Raw genomic sequence first — 21990 nt, forward strand, 5'->3', positions numbered from 1 at the left:
GTATTGGATACTGCAAACCAATCGGTCAGGCTGTTGCTTTTTTCGTGGTTGTAGCAGTATGTCTATGTGAATACAGTGGTCTCTTGTATGCTGTTTTATGACCTTTTGACTGTAGCCATTCAGAGGGTGAATGGGCAATGCAACGCTGCTGGGTTTTTCACGCTCAACTGTTTTCTATGTGTATCAAGAATGGTCCACCACCCAAAGCACATCCAGCCAACTTGACACAACTGTGGGAAGCATTGGAGTCAACATGGGCCAGCATCCCTGTGGAACGGTTTTGACACCTTGTAGAGTCCATGCCCCGACGAATTGAGGCTGTTCTGAGGGCAAAAGGGGGTGCAACTCAATATTAAGAAGGTGTTCCTAATGTTTTGTACACTCAGTCTATGGTCAGTTTGCACACTAATATACAAAAACATTTTAAGTGCTTGAAAGTGTTGGTCAACAAACGATCAGTAATGCCATTAATATATAATGCCCTTAAATGTGTTAATATAACTAGAAATAGTGTATTTTAGTCCATATTAAAGTTTCAGTATTACTAATTCACAATGAGGCAGAGAGCTTTCTCTAAGATTCACAGATTCCCATGTAGGCCAATTCAGCATAGACATAATAGCTACGGACAACAGTACAGGCAGACTTCCACCATGCAGAATAATAATGAATATGATGATTTGTTTTGGGGGAGTGAGATGCACTGTCCAGGTCACTGACCTTTCTTAAAGCATGCATTATTTTGTTAATTCCAAGAACAAACATCATCTGCCAACTTTTATACCACGATTAGTCTTAATAATATATCTTTATTTGATTTCTAAGCAAAATATTTATAAAACAAATGGACAAACTTACAAATAGGTTGTGACCAACACAAATGGACATGGAATGACATATATATACATTTATAGAATCATTATAGAAAGAAAATCTGGAGGAAGACTGATCACATAATATTCTGTACATGAACTCCGATATATTTACATTAGGTATACTTATAAGCAAAAGCTACACAGAACACAAAGCCAGACAGTCATGCTTTATGCAAAAATGTTCAACAGGTGATGTGAATTGAGGTTTACTTTTTGACTTTATAACACTGTTACACGCATGCACTAAAAACGTTGTCTGTTAGAAATCCATCTACTATTCAAATGTTCTATTATATTTTGGGGTTATTAAATTGGCAGTTCCTGTATACTATACAGTGTACAACAAAGAACATTGACAAAATTCAATAGACAATCCAGTCTCGTACAAAACCAACCAAGCACAGAACACTCGCCAAATAGGAACATTTTAGTCAATTTCAAATGTGAAGAACAGTTATTTTTGACGACCACAAACATCAGCAGTGTGTCGACTAATCAGCTTAGCATGCAAAATAATGCAATTATGACTTGCATTGAATCATATAAAAATAGAATCCTCCCTACACACACTTATGGGATTATGACAGAAATAAGGCCACATATCCATTTCTCTTTGTAAGTCCTAAGACAACCCTTCATACTACTGTCCATCTTATTCTATAGCCAGTGTTTGACTTGGACTGAAATAGGTTCCGGTACTCATTTTGGGTGCCTGTACTGTTTACAATTAGAGGCAGGAGCTCCACAATACTTTTGAGCTAATGTTTTATAAGAGTAACAGGAGCTCAAGCAGTAGAACATTTTATGTGCCGGTACTCAGCTCCGGTGAGCTGCTGTCTAAGTCCAGCACTGGTATTAGCTCTAGTTGACCTGCTGTCACAATGCCCCAAATGCTTTATCATTTCCCAAAAGTTTGGTCTGAAAAGATTCCCCAATGGTTTATCTTTTCCCAGGGTATCTAAGGGCCATCACCCAATCTTTCCAATACATGGTGTAGGTCCAAGCACTCTCCTTAAGTGCTGTGTGAAAATGGAACGATGACATTTGGCACCGACAACTATTGTTATGCAATTTACTTACAGAGAAATACTTTTTTTGCAAGAGAAGCCATGTCCGTTTTTGGCACGGTCAAAAATGTTATGGTGATCTTTTTAGTAGTAGTAAACTACCACTATGTATGAGAGAGTGAATGAATGAAGAGAGAGATGGGAAGATCTGTGTATGAGAGAGAGAGAGAGAGAGCGAGAGAAAGAAAGAAAGAGAGAGAAAGAGAGAGAGTGAGAGAGAGAGAGAAAGAGTGTGAGAGAGAGAGAGTGAGAGAGAGAAAGAAAGATTTAGAGAGAGAGAGCGAGAGAAAGAGAGAGAGAGAAAGAAAGAGAAAGAGCGAGAAAGAGAGAGAGAGAAAGAGAGAGAAATCAAACAAATCACAATAGAGGCTTGAATGTGAAAAAAAAGCTTTGTGTTTGAATGATCCCTTCTAGCCAGGCATTTCTCAAAGAACAAAGGCATAATAAAAAGACTAGTACAAAAAAAGAATGCATTACATGCATTGTAAATAAACTTGTGTAGAGCCTATGAGCCCAGCCAAAACATCAATGAACATATAGACCCATATCTCAGAAACCAGAGCTGTGGCGGAAAGAAACCATGCATACATTTGCAATGTAAAGCAGCCCATTTCAACTCCCTCAAAACAGGTTGTGGCGAGGGACCGCACTTTTGAGAACAACCTATGCTGAGGCACACTCTCTTACTCTCCTCTTTCTAGCAAAAATGGATGGTCATGGTGACCCTGAAGTGTTGATGCGTTCTTTACTACATCTAAGCACTTTTGTTCAGCGAGCGCATGCCGAAACTTTCTCATTCTAAACAGGAGCACGCTCCACAGAGTTTGAAAGACGGAGCAGGTTTTGCCACCATTGACTGACCACTTCATAAATGATTCATTTTTTAATCGCTGGGCAAAAGCTAGAAAAATATACAATTTGGAAGGAGGAAATCAAGGACAAGTTTTAAAAATAGCTGACTCGGTACTGTACTAATATCATAATAATAATTTGGTGGGTGATTATATTTGTCCTATTTTATGCATGTTTATTATACGCATATGTGAATTGGAAATGTGCTTTTTGCATATCCCAACTCCCCCTGAGACACCCTCGGAGAGTGGGGTCATGGCAAGGTATATTCAGACCAATGTTTGGGCCAGAAATAACCTGTGCAGTGACGTCAAGCTATGCTCCATCTCAAGCCAATTTCGATTTTACGACCCTTCATTTTGAAGATGAAGGCTTTTCTCTCAACAGGAGTACGCAATTGCCAGCTAGCAGGCCCTTATGACAAAAGTTATTTCAATATTTACACATTCTGTATCTGAATTTATTTTCTGATCTGAAATATAGCGCTTTTCACAGGCCATCCTATTAAACATATACATTTCAACACTTGGAATATATCAGGAATATATAGAACATATTTTTGAAGAGGTAACATTCAACTACCTATATACATATAGTGTGGACTGGCATAGCACAATATATTCACTATTCAATCAACCCCTGGGCAAGACGAACCAGTCCTTGCACAACGAATGATGAGAAGATATATGAACACAAGGACTCCAGTGGCCGAGGCTGAGACTACAACCATCTATACGCCATATTGTTTCTGTCTCCCTCGTTTTGAGAAACTCAACCAAAAGCCTCCAGAAATGCCCTGAGTAGACACCAAACATGAAGATACTTTGTGTCTTTCACTTGTTTTGGATATTAACCGACTTTCTGCAATGTTTATAGTGTCATTATACACATGGAAAATATACATTAGCCAGAGAGTGGTCAAAGTAGAGTAGTGCCATTGCAACCCAAGTGGCCAGTTTGTTGCTGTTTCTGTTTCGGACCACAACAAGACGCAAGGATGAAACACTCATTGCATGCAGAACTAGTGAGGCATAGGAAAAAAGGTGAACATCGATCTCTCTTTATATCCGCCGAAAAGTCCACAAACTCTTGCTTTTTCTGACTTTTAACTGCGACCGATCCCTGACCCCTTCATTAAGAAAGAAGCTAAGGGGTCGGTAAGGGGTTGGTGACTGCAGAGGAAGTTCCAACAGTTCTCAGCTCCAAAGGTCACGCTGCATTTGACCCCTGTTGAGCTGTTGAGTCGTTCCATCACAGCAGGGCGCTGTGTCCGCCAGGCAGGACATCGCTATGGCAGGGAGATAAAAGAAGAATCAGGAAAACAGCTGACTTCAACATGGAAGGAGGGGTAGTGAAAAAGCTTTCAGTGCTGTTGCAGTCTACCCCTCTGACTAGGACAGCAACTGCCTGTGTGTGTGTGTGTGTGTGTGTTCATGTGCACTTCAGGTATTCGCTGCAACTGAAAATAGTCCAAACCATGGCCCTATGGCCCTAGACCTAAGACCCCCCGACCTCTGACCCCACCCCACCCAAACCCCGCTCTCAGATGCACAGGTTGTTGAGTCCTATAGGGGCAGTAGTGGTGGTGGAGGTGCTGGAGGTGGTAGTGGTGGTGGAGGAGGCGGGCAGGGCAGGCTGGGGCTCGATGTCCCTCGTTTTCATGAAACCCAGCAGCTGCTCAGGGATCTCTGCCAACACGTCCTTGGCCAGCCGTGCCATGCTCAGCACCTGGTTGCCCTGGCGGTCAATGTAGTCCCGGAACGGCACAAACTGGACTATGTCTCGCTCAGCAATGCGCCCCTTAGAGGACACTCTGACCTCGTCACCGTCCAGTTCCTCCATTGCTACGGAACAGAAACAGAGACAGAGGTAGAGACATGGGGCACAGGCAGAGTCAGAGAGAGAGCCAGAGAGTCAGAGACAGAGAGAGTCAGAAACAGAGAGCGAGAGAGTGTCAGAGAGAGTCAGAGACAAAGAGAGTCAGAGTCAGACACAGCGAGAGAGAGAGACAGACAGAGTCAGAGACGGAGAGAATCAGAGAGAAAGACAGACAGAGTCAGAGAGAGGCAGAGGCAGAGAGAGATAGTCAGAGTCAGAGAGAGAGAGAGTCAGAGACAGAGTCAGAAACAGAGAGAGTCAGAGTCAGAAACAGAGCGAGAGAGACAGAGTCAGAGAGAAAGACAAAGACAGACAGAGACAGAGAGAGGCAGAGGCCGAGAGAGTCAGAGACAGAGAGTCAGAGAGTCAGAGAGAGAGTCAGAAAGCGAAAGTGAGAGCGAGAGAGTCAGTCAGAGAGAGAGAGAGTTAGAGACAGAGGCAGAGGTAGAGAAATGGGACAGCAGTAGGAACAGAGATGGAGTCAGAGTTAGAGACAGAGTCAGACAGAGATAACGGCACATAGATCCATTGTTAGACAGAATGTTATATGTGCTATTAATGTGTGCTGGATTTGTGGTAAATATGGTACCCTATGCCACTTTGTTTGCCAAAAACTCAACTAATCAAATAATATTGGGGTAAGGACATAATCCTCTACATAACCCACGCAAAAACATATAAAAAAAATAATCCTCAAACTTCCACCGAACATTATTAGGACTGATTTTAAAGTCCCCTGCAGTCTTTTTATTACATTAAAAAAAAAATCATCACTGCATGTCTAATAAATCACTGTGTGTGTTTATTTAATGAAAATAACTCCAAAATATATTTTTTTATAATTTATTTCCCTGAGCCTCCTTTGGCCCTTGAAATTCTCAGTCTGACCATATGGGCGTTAAGAAACAAATTTGAAGATATTTACATACACAGCCCTGATTGGCTGATAGGATGGTCTAGAGCCCACCCCCTTACCCAGATGAACGGTCATTGGTTTATTACAATCAGATCAGATTGTGACGTCATGATCTGGGCCAAAAACTCAATCTCTAACACAAAAAGGGCATTATCATAATATTCCCAATTTCAGAGTGTTATGGAAATTTTTTTTTTCTTTTTCTCAACAGGACAATCACGTTTTTAACTGCACTACCCCTTTAATAATCTACGGCATCCATATTAGAAAGTGTGAGAACGTAGAACTTCCTAATATGGATGCCGTAAAATTCTAATAGACTACACCCCTATAACTCAACTCTGGACTTCAAAGTCAGTTCCACTGCATTTTTTCATTGTTCCCCTCTAATAAGGGACTGATTTAGACCTCAGGTCTGTGCAATTAATTATCAGGTAGAACAGAAAGCCAGCAGGCTCCGGACCTTGTAGGGTAAGAGTTTAATAACCCTGGACTACACCATTGATACTAATATCTGTTTTGGTGTTGAGGAGCTGTGGGTCCATCTGGTCTGGTCTGGTGTAGTGGAGTGAAGAGGAACTGGGAAGCAGATGCCTGGCCATGCATGTGGGACTATACAGTAGGGTTCACACTGAGGTCTTGAGCACGCCTCAGCCACGGGCAGCATCCCATGGACCACTGATGGACAACTGATCTGCAAAGCACTGGATAAGTGAAGGCAAAGGGCTGGTGACCTGCTTTCACCCATCAGTGGTCATGAAGGAAAGGGAGCCAGTTATACCTATTGGGACGAGATCATGCGGCATGTTTGGAGAGGACTGACTGGGGATATTATAGATGGCACTACAGAGCTGACAGATGGCTGTAGGCAGGGTATAGCAGTGCAGAAGAAGAGAGAGGGGGTGACGGGACAGCAGGAGAACAGGGAAGGGGGCCAGGTGTCTTGGGTAAACCCAGGCATTTGGGGGGCATCCCCTGACTCACAGGGACTTATACAGAGCCACCTGCTCCCTTGAGTGTCACACACATGCATGCATACACACACATACACACACACACAAACACACGCATGCATGCACGCACACACACACCTTCTGTTTCCCATGAATTTCCCACCCATGCATGTGTGTGTGTGTATGTGTGTGTGTGTGTGTGTGTGTATGTGTGCATGTGTGTGTGTGTGTGTGTGTGTACACATACAGGCACAGGGGTGCTTAGTACACACTGATGATGCACACTCGTTCACCCCACACACATATACACACAAACACCCCCTGACACATGAAGGCATCCAAACAGATGCCCACATGTAAACTTCATGGGAACATGTGGGATATTTGGCGAGAGGAATGGCATGATGGAAAGATTTGCAGAGAGAGAGAATATGAGAGGAGAGGATGGGAATAGCAGAAGAGAGTGTCACACCCTGATCTGTTTCACCGGTCTTGTGCTTGTCTCCACCCCCCTCCAGGTGTCGCCCATTTTCCCCATTATCCCCTGTGCATATATACCTGTGTTTTCTGTTTGTCTGTTGCCAGTTCGTCTTGTCTCGTCAAGCCTACCAGCGGTTTTCCCGTACTCCTGTTTTTGCTCTAGTCCCTGTTTTCTAGTTTGCCCAGTTTTGACCATTCTACCTGCCCTGACCCTGAGCCTGCCTGCCGTTCTGTACCTTGTGACACTGCCCTCGATTACTGACCTCTGCCTGACCCTGGCCTGTTGCTTGCCTGCCCCTGTTGTTGTAATAAACCTTTGTTACTTCAAACTGTCTGCATCCCGGTCTTATCCTGAGGTCTGATAGAGAGAGGAGAGAAGATTGGAATAGCAGAAGAGAGAGGAGAGAAGATGCTGCTTAAAGGTCCAATGGAGCCGTTTTTATCTCAATATCAAATAATGTCTGTGAAACATTTAAGTACCTTACTGTAATTATTTTTATTTAAAATAGTAAAAAAGAAATGAAAATAGCTTCTTAGCAAAGATACTTTTCTCAAGCAAGAATTTAGCTAGGACTGTTTGGGAATTTTCTGAGCGTGGAGGGGAAAACTGAAAACGATCTGCTATTGGCAGCTGGGTTTGGAACTCTCTTTCTTATTGGTCAATTAACTAATTTACTGCCTGGTGATGTCACCAGTCAGGCCAAAACTCCATCTCACCAAAACAGGCTGAAATTTCAGGCAGTCATTTCAAACAGCTCTTACACTAAAAGGGCATTATCATCATTTTCACAATTTCACAGTATTATTCCAACCTCATAGTGTGGAGATATATATAAAAAACAGGGAAATCATGTTTTTGACTGCACTGGGCCTTTAAGGGTCGCACTCAAATGTGTGTGTGTGTGTGTGTGTGTGTGTGTGTGAGAGAGACAATCTGTTTGCACAGGCTCCCTGTGGAGAGAGAGACTGAGCTAAAGGAGGATACGACAGCGTAGATGAATCAAATAACCCTCTTCCTATAGACCATTTAAAGTTAAAGTTATGCCGATTCCCCAACCACCACACACTCTGAAGCAAGCAGTCAACCCATCACACAACAATACTCTAGCGGTTTAATTTATATGCTTTTAAATACACATTCCCTCTTTATCTCTCTTAATAGATTTATCTCTTTATCTCTCTTCTATTATCTCTTATCTCTCTCTTTCTTTCTCTCTCTCTCCCTTCTCCGTCTCTCTCTCTCTCACACACACACACACACACACACACACACACACACACACACACACACACACACACACACACACACACACACACACACACACACACACACACACACACACACACACACACACATCCTCCGGCAGCCACCCCTGACCCCTCGCACAGCCCTGTGTAGTGTGTAATAGGTCCCACAGAGACCCCCCTTGTCGTTAAGCATGAATAATTTCCCCTCTCCGTTTCCCTTCCCCAACTACCGACAGTATTTAAAAATATTATCAAATCACTTAGCCAATTATCTTTTGGAATAGGCATAATAAGTGTGGTCCATAATTATGTATTTTATTTAATTGTCTGCATCACTTCCAATCCTCCATATATTTTTTGCAAATAGATATACACACATATAGTGGGGGAAAAAAGTATTTAGTCAGCCACCAATTGTGCAAGTTCTCCCACTTAAAAAGATGAGAGAGGCCTGTAATTTTCATCATAGGTACACGTCAACTATGACAGACAAATTGAGATTTTTTTTCTCCAGAAAATCACATTGTAGGATTTCTAATGAATTTATTTGCAAATTATGGTGGAAAATAAGTATTTGGTCACCTACAAACAAGCAAGATTTCTGGCTCTCACAGACCTGTAACTTCTTCTTTAAGAGGCTCCTCTGTCCTCCACTCGTTACCTGTATTAATGGCACCTGTTTGAACTTGTTATCAGTATAAAAGACACCTGTCCACAACCTCAAACAGTCACACTCCAAACTCCACTATGGCCAAGACCAAAGAGCTGTCAAAGGACACCAGAAACAAAATTGTAGACCTGCACCAGGCTGGGAAGACTGAATCTGCAATAGGTAAGCAGCTTGGTTTGAAGAAATCAACTGTGGGAGCAATTATTAGGAAATGGAAGACATACAAGACCACTGATAATCTCCCTCGATCTGGGGCTCCACGCAAGATCTCACCCCGTGGGGTCAAAATGATCACAAGAACGGTGAGCAAAAATCCCAGAACCACACGGGGTGACCTAGTGAATGACCTGCAGAGAGGTGGGACCAAAGTAACAAAGCCTACCATCAGTAACACACTACGCCGCCAGGGACTCAAATCCTGCAGTGCCAGACGTGTCCCCCTGCTTAAGCCAGTACATGTCCAGGCCCGTCTGAAGTTTGCTAGAGTGCATTTGGATGATCCAGAAGAGGATTGGGAGAATGTCATATGGTCAGATGAAACCAAAATAGAACTTTTTGGTAAAAACTCAACTCGTCGTGTTTGGAGGACAAAGAATGCTGAGTTGCATCCAAAGAACACCATACCTACTGTGAAGCATGGGGGTGGAAACATCATGCTTTGGGGCTGTTTTTCTGCAAAGGGACCAGGACGACTGATCCGTGTAAAGGAAAGAATGAATGGGGCCATGTATTGTGAGATTTTGAGTGAAAACCTCCTTCCATCAGCAAGGGCATTGAAGATGAAACGTGGCTGGGTCTTTCAGCATGACAATGATCCCAAACACACCGCCCGGGCAACGAAGGAGTGGCTTCGTAAGAAGCATTTCAAGGTCCTGGAGTGGCCTAGCCAGTCTCCAGATCTCAACCCCATAGAAAATCTTTGGAGGGAGTTGAAAGTCCGTGTTGCCCAGCGACAGCCCCAAAACATCACTGCTCTAGAGGAGATCTGCATGGAGGAATGGGCCAAAATACCAGCAACAGTGTGTGAAAACCTTGTGAAGACTTACAGAAAACGTTTGACCTGTGTCATTGCCAACAAAGGGTATATAACAAAGTATTGAGAAACTTTTGTTATTGACCAAATACTTATTTTCCACCATAATTTGCAAATAAATTGATAAAAAATCCTACAATGTGATTTTCTCCTTTTGTCTGTCATAGTTGACGTGTACCTATGATGAAAATTACAGGCCTCTCTCATCTTTTTAAGTGGGAGAACTTGCACAATTGGTGGCTGACTAAATACTTTTCCCCCCCACTGTACATACACATATAAATACATTCATATACACATACACTACCTGTCAAAAGTCTTAGAACACCTAGTCATTCAAGGGTTTTTCTTCATTTTTCTTCATTCTTCATTCTACATTGTAGAATAATAGTGAAGACATCAAAACTATGAAATAACACATATGGAATCATGTAGTTACCAATATATTTCATATTTGAGATTCTTAAAAGTAGCCACCCTTTGCCTTGATGACAGCTTTGCACACTCTTGGCATTCTCTCAACCAGCTTCACCTGGAATGCTTTTCCAATAGTCTTGAAGGAGTTCCTACATATGCTGAGCACTTGTTGGCTGCTTTTCCTTCACTCTGCAGTCCGACTCATCCCAAACCATCTCAATTTGGTTGAGGTCGGGGGATTGTGGAGGCCAGGTCATCTGATGCAGCTCTCCATCACTCTCCTTCTTGGAAAAATAGCCCTTGTCCATTGCTTGTGTTTCTTGGCCCAAGCAATTCTCTTCTTCTTATTGGTGTCCTTTAGTAGTGGTTTCTTTGCAGCAATTCAACCATAATATAATAATATGCCATTTAGCAGACGCTTTTATCCAAAGCGACTTACAGTCATGCGTGCATACATTTTTTTTTTTTTGTGTATGGGTGGTCCCGGGGTTCGAACCCACTACCTTGGCGTTACAAGCGCCGTGCTCAACCATGAAGGCCTGATTCACACAGTCTCCTCTGAACAGTTGATGTTGAGATGTGTTTGTTACTTGAACTCTGTGAAGCATTTATTTGGGCTGCAATTTATGAGGCTGGTAACTCTAATGAACTTATCCTCTGCAGCAGAGGTAACTCTGGGTCTTCCATTCCTGTGGCGGTCCTCATGAGAGCCAGTTTCATCATAGCGCTTGATGGTGTTTGCGACTGCACTTGAAGAAACTTTCAAAGTTCTTGAAATGTTCTGTATTGACTGACCTTCATGTCTTAAAGTAATGATGGACTGTCGTTTCTCTTTGCTTATTTGAGATGTTCTTGCCATAATATGGACTTGGTCTTTTACCAAATAGGGCTATCTTCTGTATACCCCCCATACCTTGTCACAACACAACTGACTGGCTCAAACGCATTAAGAAGGAAAGAAATTCCACAAATTAACTTTTGAGAAGGCACACCTGTTAATTGAAAGGCATTCCAGGTGACTACCTCATGAAGCTGGTTGAGAGAATGCCAAGAGTGTGCAAAGCTGTCATCAAGGCAAAGGGTGGCTATTTGAAGAATCTCAAATATAAAATATATTTTGATTTGTTTAACACTTTTTTGGTTACTACATGATTCCATATGTGTTATTTCATAGTTTTGATGTCTTCACCATTGAAAAACCCTTGAATGAGTAGGTGTTCTAAAACCTTTTACCGGTAGTGTACATACATACATATAAATACAAATACATACACTACCGTTCAAAAGTTTGGGGTCACTTTTCCATGAAAACATACATGAAATTAGTTTGAATAGGAAATATAGCAAAATCCATAGGAAATGTAGTCATTGACAAGGTTATAATGATTTAATTAATTGAAATAATGATTGTGTCCTTCAAACTTTGCTTTCGTCAAAGAATCCTCCATTTGCAGCAATTACAGCCTTGCAGACCTTTGGCATTCTAGTTGTCAATTTGTTGAGGTAATCTGAAGAGATTTCACCCCATGCTTCCTGAAGCACCTCCCACAAGTTGGACTGGCTTGATGGGCACTTCTTACGTATGATACGGTCAAGCTGCTCCCACAATAGCTCAATAGGGTTGAGATTCGGTGACTGTGCTGGCCACTCCATTATAGACAGAATACCAGCAGACTGCTTCTTCCCTAATTATTTATTGCATAGTTTGGAGCTGTGCTTTGGGTCATTGTCCTGTTGTAGGAGGAAATTGTCTCCAATCAAGCACCATCCACAGGGTATGGCATGGCGTTGCAAAATGGAGTGATAGCCTTCCTTCTTCAAGATCCCTTTTACCCTGTACAAATCTCCCACTTTACCACCACTTTACCACCCCCAGACCATCACATTGCCTCCACCATGCTTGACAGATGGCATCAAGCACTCCTCCAGCATCTTTTCATTTGGTCTGCGTCTCAGAAATGTTCTTCTTTGTGATCCGAATACCTCAAACTTCGATTTTGTCTGTCCATAACACTTTTTTCCAATCTTCCTCTGTCCAGTGTCTGTGTTCTTTTGCCCATCTTAATCTTTTATTTTTATTGGCCATTCTGAGATATCGCTTTTTCTTTGCAACTCTGCCTAGAAGGTCAACATCCCGGAGTCGCCTCTTCACTGTTGACGTTGAGACTGGTGTTTTGCGGGTACTATTTAATGAAGCTGCCAGTTGAGGACCTGTGAGGCGTCTGTTTCTTGCTCAGTTGTGCACCGGGGCCTTCCACTCCTCTTTCTATTCTGGTTAGAGCCAGTTTGCACTGTTCTGTGAAGGGAGTAGTACACAGCATTGTACGAGATCTTCAACTTCTCGCATGGAATAGCCTTCATTTCTCAGAACAAGTATAGACTGACGAGTTTCAGAAGAAAGTTATTTGTTTCTGGCCATTTTGAGCCTGTAATCAAACCCACAATTGCTGATGCTCCAGAAACTCAACTAGTCTCAAGAAGGCCAGTTGTATTGCTTCTTTAATCAGCACTACAGTTTTCAGCTGTGCTAACATAATTGCAAAAGGGTTTTCTAATGATCAATTAGCCTTTTAAAATGATAAACTTGGATTAGCAAACACAATGTGCCATTGGAACACAGGACTGATGATTGCTGATAATGGGCCTCTGTACGCCTATGTAGATATTCCATTAAAAATCAGCAGTTTCCAGCTACAATAGCCATTTACAACATTAACAATGTCTACACTGTATTTCTGATCAATTTGATGTACAAACACCTTGGGTGTGTAGGCTTTTGTTCCACCCCTACTATAAGACTCAAGCTGCTCGTCAGGATCAAATCAGTTGTGTTAGAAGAGTAGGACAGGGCCAGAGCAAAAGCCTAGCTCTCCAGGAGGAGGAATGGGCATCCTCGCTGTAGCTCTCCAGGAGGACGAATGGGCATCCTTGCTTTAGCTCTCCAGGAGGAGGAATGGGCATCCTCGCTGTAGCTCTGCAGGAGGAGGGTTGGGCATCCTCGCTGTAGCTCTGCAGGAGGAGGGTTGGGCATCCTCGCTGTAGCTCTCCAGGAGGAGGAATGGGCATCCTTGCTTTAGCTCTCCAGGAGGAGGAATGGGCATCCTCGCTGTAGCTCTGCAGGAGGAGGGTTGGGCATCCTCGCTGTAGCTCTGCAGGAGGAGGGTTGGGCATCCTCGCTGTAGCTCTCCAGGAGGAGGGATGGGCATCCTCGCTGTAGCTCTGCAGGAGGAGGGTTGGGCATCCTCGCTGTAGCTCTGCAGGAGGAGGGATGGGCATCCTCGCTGTAGCTTTAAGGCAGGGGGAGATACATTTGGAAGAGATGGAGAGCGGGGAGGGGATTCACCAGTTCCTAAAGCCTTTGGGAAGGAGATTGCAGTAAGTGTTGTTTTGTCACCTACCCTGCTGATCTTTAGTGCACTTCACAGGCAGTGGAACCTCTGATCAGAAGCTGTGTGCTTTGAACTTTAAAAGGCTTTAATGTTTTTTTTGGCAGTGTAGCTAGCTAACCACTTTGGGCGTGCGCACACACACATGCACGCATGCCGGATGTTCATGAGCACACGCACACACTTACCCACACACACACACACACTTACCGTCAAACTCAGCAGGGCCTACTCCCACTATGATGATAGACATGGGCAGAGCGGCAGCCTGTGAGAAAGGGGATAACACAAAGGTGATGTGTGAGGTATACATGCGCCCACCCACACACCCACACATTAACCCACCCACCCACCCACCCACACTCACACACACCCACCAATACACATCCATCCACCCACCCACACACACACCCACCCACACCCACCCACCCACACTCACACACACACATCCACACACACACACACACACACACACACACACACACAGAAAATGACTTCATTATGACGTCCCATGCCACATTTTGGGACACACGCTTATGGACCACCGATGTCATCATCACGCCTAAATACGTACACACCACACATGGAAACACACACACAAGCATGATGAGCACTCACATTGACCACAGCCTCCTTGGTCTGCACCATGTCTGAGATGACTCCGTCTGTGATCATCAACAGCACAAAGTACTGGGATCCGTCCGTCACATCCTCAGCACACCTGCATAGAGCAACATACCACTGGTTGAAACTCAGCGTGTGTGTATATGTGTATGTGTGTGTGTGTGTGTGTGTGTGTGTGTGTAGTGGGAGACTTTCTTCTGTCTTCTGGTTTTCTGTAGTAATATAGCATTACACAACTATTTGAATACCGTTACACTAAACTGTGCTCCATTGTCAGACATTATGTTGTCTAGCTCTCACAGTCTCACGTCAGAATTAGACGTTCATCCATGTTTCTCAAACGTCAGATTTCGAAGTTGTTCCAAACGTCCAATTTCGAAGTGTTTAAGGTTAAGTTTAGGCATTAACTCCGAATTCTTAAGGTAAGGGCATTAACTCTGAATTCTTCAGGTAAGGGCATTAACTCTGAATTCTTCAGGTAAAACAAAAATATCAAAAATAACTTTCAAACATGCAACCTTTGGAATCAGAGGCAGATGCTTATGCTCATCCAGAACGCCCTAGCAACAAAAAAAAAACTACTTGAAGGTAACAATGATCACTGTTGCCCCTAGTGGCCGGTTTCTACGTCATCTCCCAACGTCCTCTGACGTCGAATACTGACTTGTATTACGGGTGACTTGCCTGGCCTAGACTGTTGACATAAAAGTGTTGTGTTGTCTAGACTGTTGATATAGAAGTGTTGTGTTGTCTAGACAGTTGATATAGAAATGTTGTGTTGTCGAGAATGTTCACATACTGTAAAACTTCAAATAAACTAAGAATCTCAAATAGCCGCCTGTCCCTTTTAAAAGCTGGGCATCAGCGCACATTTCAGCAAGTAAACTTTTGTTTCTAATAAACGGCGGGTCTAAATAAATTGTAAAGATTGCGCAAAAGAAGAAAAAGAAGAGCAACATCATGGATGAGACAGCAGTCTGGTTTGACATGGTCCAACAATGAATACTGAAGTCTATCTGCTGTGATATCGCTGCAACTACCGGGATACAAGGCACAATAGAGTATCACAGTATGATTCGTAATACCCATTTGTTATTATTTCCCTGTTTGATCGCTAGGTGTTATGGGTATTATGACATCGCCACTGTGGGGCTCTATGAGTGGGAGAATGGTGCTGAAGTGCAAAATCAGTGGGTGTATGATCGCAAGCCTACTGTATTCTTTACAAGTCTGATCTGTGATGGATGTGTTATTATAATGTTTATACTGGTCATACTGGTCACAATAAACAGTGTGGTCGTCTTTTCAACAATTGATTAAGCAAAAGCTGTGTGCATTAAGGAAACAGACGCCTGGCTCAGATAGAAGGCTGTCTCTAATAAGCAACGGTTATGTTCAGTAATTGAAGCAAATAAGGGCCCGGGCTTTTATTTGACGTTTTACGGTAAAAGTGTTGCATTGTCGAGACTGTTGTTATAGAAGTGTTGCATTGTCCAGACTGTTGTTATAGAAGTGTTGCGTTGTCCAGAATGTTGTTATAGAAGTGTTGGGTTGTCAAGACTTGTTATTGAAGTGTTGTGTTGTCAAGACTGTTGTTATAGAAGTGTTGCGTTGTCCAGACTGTTCACATAAACGTGTCAGTTGTTGCTGAGTGTTTTTGTGTAGGTGTTTGTCTGGCAGGTAATGGTAAGACTCAGCGGGGCGGACGAAGACCTGCTGGCTGCCTGTCTGATTGGACGAAGACTCGCTGACTCACTGTCGGATTGGCTCACTCTCACCGTCTGGCCAGAGGGGCAGAGGAAAAGAGTGCAGGGTAAATGGAGTTGAGTACTATCACATCCTCTCTATCTCTCTGTGTCTACTTCTCTCTCACTGGTGTATGAAAGTCTCTCTCTCTCTCTCCCTCTCCAGGAACCAGTGGATGGGAGAGGTGGGTGGTGTTCGAGAACCAAAATAATTCCCCGGAGCCCTTGTTTTCAACTCCACTTGAGGTGGAATGTGGTAGTAGGTACTATAATGTGGTAGATATACTATAATGTGGTAGTTATTACTATAATGTGGTAGTTATTACTATAATGTGGTAGTTATACTATAATGTGGTAGTTATACTATAATGTGGTAGTTATACTAAGATGTTGTAGTTATTACTATAATGTGGTCGTTATACTATAATGTGGTAGTTATACTATAATGTGGTAGTTATTACTATAATGTGGTAGTTATTACTATAATGTGGTAGTTATTACTATAATGTGGTAGTTATACTATAATGTGGTAGTTATACTATAATGTGGTAGTTATTACTATAATGTGGTAGTTATACTATAATGTGGTAGTTATTACTATAATGTGGTAGTTATTACTATAATGTGGTAGTTATTACTATAATGTGGTAGTTATTACTATAATGTGGTAGTTATACTATAATGTGGTAGTTATTACTATAATGTGGAAGTTATACTATAATGTGGTAGTTATTACTATAATGTGGTAGTTATTACTATAATGTGGTAGTTATTACTATAATGTGGTAGTTATACTATAATGTGGTAGTTATTACTATAATGTTGTAGTTAGTACTATAATGTGGTAGTTATTACTATAATGTGGTAGTTATACTATAATGTGGTAGTTATACTATAATGTGGTAGTTATTACTATAATGTGGTAGTTATACTATAATGTGGTAGTTATTACTATAATGTGGTAGTTATACTATAATGTGGTAGTTATTACTATAATGTGGTAGTTATACTATAATGTGGTAGTTATTACTATAATGTGGTAGTTATACTATAATGTGGTAGTTATTACTATAATGTGGTAGTTATTACTATAATGTGTTAGTTATACTATAATGTGGTAGTTATTACTATAATGTGGTAGTTATACTATAATGTGGTAGTTATACTATAATGTGGTAGTTATTACTATAATGTGGTAGTTATACTATAATGTGGTAGTTATTACTATAATGTGGTAGTTATACTGTAATGTGGTAGTTAGTACTATAATGTGGTAGTTATTACTATAATGTGGTAGTTATTACTATAATGTGGTAGTTATACTATAATGTGGTAGTTATACTATAATGTGGTAGTTATTACTATAATGTGGTAGTTATACTATAATGTGGTAGTTATTACTATAATGTGGTAGTTATTACTATAATGTGGTAGTTATACTATAATGTGGTAGTTATTACTATAATGTGGTAGTTATACTATAATGTGGTAGTTATTACTATAATGTGGTAGTTATTACTATAATGTGGTAGTTATTACTATAATGTGGTAGTTATTACTATAATGTGGTAGTTATTACTATAATGTGGTAGTTATACTATAATGTGGTAGTTATACTATAATGTGGTAGTTATACTATAATGTGGTAGTTATTACTATAATGTGGTAGTTATACTATAATGTGGTAGTTATACTATAATGTGGTAGTTATTACTATAATGTGGTAGTTATACTATAATGTGGTAGTTATACTATAATGTGGTAGTTATTACTATAATGTGGTAGTTATACTATAATGTGGTAGTTATTACTATAATGTTGTAGTTAGTACTATAATGTGGTAGTTATTACTATAATGTGGTAGTTATACTATAATGTGGTAGTTATTACTATAATGTGGTAGTTATACTATAATGTGGTAGTTATTACTATAATGTTGTAGTTAGTACTATAATGTGGTAGTTATTACTATAATGTGGTAGTTATACTATAATGTGGTAGTTATTACTATAATGTGGTAGTTATACTATAATGTGGTAGTTATACTATAATGTGGTAGTTATTACTATAATGTGGTAGTTATACTATAATGTGGTAGTTATTACTATAATGTGGTAGTTATTACTATAATGTGTTAGTTATACTATAATGTGGTAGATATACTATAATGTGGTAGTTATACTATAATGTGGTAGTTATTACTATAATGTGGTAGTTATACTATAATGTGGTAGTTATACTATAATGTGGTAGTTATTACTATAATGTGGTAGTTATACTATAATGTGGTAGTTATACTATAATGTGGTAGTTATACTATAATGTGGTAGTTATACTATAATGTGGTAGTTATTACTATAATGTGGTAGTTATACTATAATGTGGTAGTTATACTATAATGTGGTAGTTATGCTATAATGTGGTAGTTATACTATAATGTGGTAGTTATTACTATGGTCTCTGGTGCTGTGCTGGGTTATAGGAGGTGAAGGAGCCTAGAGAGTGGATTGATTCACCCCCACACATCACATATTGACAAATCCACATGACTGGAGGGCCTTAGCTTTACCGCCCACCTTCCTCCTCCTCCTCCTCCTCCTCCTCCTCCTCCTCATCATCATCATCATCATCACCATCTTTGTCCCACAAGCACCCACAGCCACACGAGCCGACCGGCTCAGAGCCGGAACAAGGGAAGAGAAGGAGGAGAGGAGGATGACGAAGCATAACAAATGGAATGTAGGGAAAATCTGAGAAAGATTGAGAGAGAGGGAGGTGGAGAGGAGGGAGGGAGAGAGGAGGGAGGTGGAGAGGAGGGAGAGAGGAGGGAGGGAGAGAGGAGGGAGGTGGAGAGGAGGGAGAGAGAAGGGAGGTGGAGAGGAGGGAGGTGGAGAGGAGGGAGAGAGGAGGGAGGGAGAGAGGAGGGAGGTGGAGAGGAGGGAGGGAGAGAGGAGGGAGGTGGAGAGGAGGGAGGTGGAGAGGAGGGAGAGAGGAGGGAGGTGGAGAGGAGGGAGGTGGAGAGGAGGGAGAGTGAGAGGAGGGAGAGAGGAGGGAGGTGGAGAGGAGGGAGAGAGAGAGGAAGGAGGTGGAGAGGAGGGAGAGAGGAGGGAGGTGGAGAGGAGGGAGAGAGAGAGGAGGGAGGTGGAGAGGAGGGAGAGAGGAGGGAGGTGGAGAGAAGGTGGAGAGGAGGGAGGGAGAGAGGAGGGAGGTGGAGAGGAGGGAGAGAGGAGGGAGGTGGAGAGAAGGTGGAGAGGAGGGAGGTGGAGAGGAGGGAGAGAGGAGGGAGGTGGAGAGGAGGGAGGGAGAGTGGAGGGAGAGAGGAGGGAGGTGGAGAGGAGGGAGGTGGAGAGGAGGGAGAGAGGAGGGAGGTGGAGAGGAGGGAGAGAGGAGGGAGGGAGGTGGAGAGGAGGGAGAGAGGAGGGAGGTGGAGAGGAGAGGAGGGAGAGAGGAGGGAGGTGGAGAGGAGAGGAGGGAGAGAGGAGGGAGCGAGGTGGAGAGGAGGGAGAGAGGAGGGAGGGAGGTGGAGAGGAGGGAGAGAGGAGGGAGGTGGAGAGGAGGGAGAGAGGAGGGAGGTGGAGAGGAGGGAGAGAGGAGGGAGGGAGGTGGAGAGGAGGGAGAGAGGAGGGAGGTGGAGAGGAGGGAGAGAGGAGGGAGGTGGAGAGGAGAGGAGGGAGAGAGGAGGGAGTGAGGTGGAGAGGAGGGAGAGAGGAGGGAGGGAGGTGGAGAGGAGGGAGAGAGGAGGGAGGTGGAGAGGAGGGAGAGAGGAGGGAGGGAGGTGGAGAGGAGGGAGAGAGGAGGGGAAAGAGATAATATTATTCCTCTCATTCTCTCGTGGTGGTGCTAATCATCAGCTACATCATCATCATCGTCATGGTAATATAGCACCTCATTGAATGAGAGCTCATTAAGTCCTTGAGGCAACAGTCGAGCCACAGCATCCCACTCTATTTAGTTATGCAACCGAGCTGCCGCATTCGCTGGAAAGGATATTGCCATACTTACATATTATGAGACAGCTAAAAATAAAGAGAAGGTACATTTCATGAAATACATTTAAAAAAGTTTTGCCTCATAAAATATTTGATTTAGTTTGGGTGTAGTCTTACTTCCTAGCTGGGATACTACCAATAACAGAAGATTTTCTATTATTCATATTCGATGCTCTACTATTTTCTATGGAAAGTATGCCTGGACACAATATAACACCTCTATGGACCGCCTTAGAATAAGAGATGGAATACCATGAAAACACATTCAGACAAAAGTAAATCTACTTTTCCTTTCTAGTGCTACAACAACTAAACCATATAATGATTTATATTTCTATGAACTACAAGGCCCACTCTAGTACTACAGTGTCCTATACATTCAGACAACATTCAGCAACACAACTCCTGACAAGCTGTAATGGTCCCAAGGCCCATTCCAGCTTATTAAGAATGCATGAGCACACCGAGAGAAGGGGAGAGCAGCTAAGCTAGGCTGTGTGTCAGAGAGAGATTGAGGGAGAGAGAGAGAGAGAGAGAGATACATAGAGACAGAGACAGAGAGAGACAGAGAGCGAGAGAGAGAGAGAGAGAGAGAGAGAGAGGAGAGAGAGAGAGAGCGAGAGCTTAGGGGAGAACTTGTCAAATTAACTCTCGGGGCCTAGGGCAACCTAAGGATGGAGAACTGCAGGGGAGAGGAGTGTGTGTGGTTGTGTGTGTGTGTGTATGTTTTGTGGGGGAGGGTGAGGGAGTTTGTGTGTTTGCATAATGTATATACAAAGGTATGTGGACACTGCTTCAAATTAGTGGATTTGGCTATTTCAGCCACACCCATTGCTGACAGGTGTACAAAATCGAGCACACAGCCATGCAATCTCCATAGACAACATTGTTGAAGAGCTCAGTTATTTATTTTTATTTTTTCACCTTTATTTAACCAGGTAAGCCAGTTGAGAACAGGTTCTCATTTACAACTGCGACCTGGCCAAGATAAAGCAAAGTAGTGCAATAAAAACAACACAGAGTTACATATGGGGTAAAAAACATAAAGTCAGAAATACAACAGAAAATATATATACAGTGTGTGCAAATGTAGCAAGTTATGGAGGTAAGGCAATAAATAGGCTATAGTGCAGAATAATTACAATAGTATTAACACTGGAATGCTAGATGTGCAAGAGATTATGTGCAAATAGAGATACTGGGGTGCAAAAGAGCAAAATAAATAACAATATAGGGATGAGGTAGTTGGGTGGGCTAATTTCAGATGGGCTGTGTACAGGTGCAGTGATCGGTAAGGTGCTCTGACAACTGATGCTTAAAGTTATTGAGGGAGATAAGAGTCTCCAGCTTCAGAGATTTTTGCAATTCGTTCCAGTCATTGGCAGCAGAGAACTGGAAGGAATGGCGGCCAAAGGAGGTGTTGGCTTTGGGAATGACCAGTGAGATATACCTGCTGGAGCGCAGACTACGGGTGGGTGCTGCTATGGTGACCAATGAGCTAAGATAAGGCGGGGATTTGCCTAGCAGTGATTTATAGATGGCCTGGAGCCAGTGGGTTTGACGACGAACATGTAGTGAGGACCAGCCAACAAGAGCGTACAGGTCACAGTGGTGGGTAGTGTATGGGGCTTTGGAGACAAAACGGATGGCACTGTGATAGACTACATCCAATTTGCTGAGTAGAGTGTTGGAGGCTATTTTGTAAATTACATCGCCGAAGTCAAGGATCGGTAGGATAGTCAGTTTTACGAGGGCATGTTTGGCAGCATGAGTGAAGGAGGCTTTATTGCGAAATAGGAAGCCGATTCTAGATTTAACTTTGGATTGGAGATTCTTTATGTGAGTCTGGAAGTTGAG

General features: G+C 42.5%; 1 protein-coding gene across 1 annotated transcript in view; it reads right to left on the reverse strand.

Moving 5' to 3' along the window:
- Window positions 1-4336: 4336 nt before the first annotated feature.
- Window positions 4337-21990, reverse strand: part of LOC311133508 (copine-9-like) — a gene marked incomplete at both ends in the record, with an annotated part of 180465 nt that continues 162811 nt past the window's right edge. The window contains 3 exons of the mRNA XM_084167014.1: window positions 4337-4638; window positions 13986-14043; window positions 14394-14496. Of these exons, the coding sequence (XP_084023140.1) occupies window positions 4337-4638; window positions 13986-14043; window positions 14394-14496 (463 nt within the window). The remainder of the gene's footprint in view (window positions 4639-13985; window positions 14044-14393; window positions 14497-21990) is intronic.

Source organism: Coregonus lavaretus (genome assembly GCF_964263955.1).
Source record: "Coregonus lavaretus genome assembly, chromosome: 8".
Lineage (NCBI taxonomy): Eukaryota > Metazoa > Chordata > Actinopteri > Salmoniformes > Salmonidae > Coregonus > Coregonus lavaretus.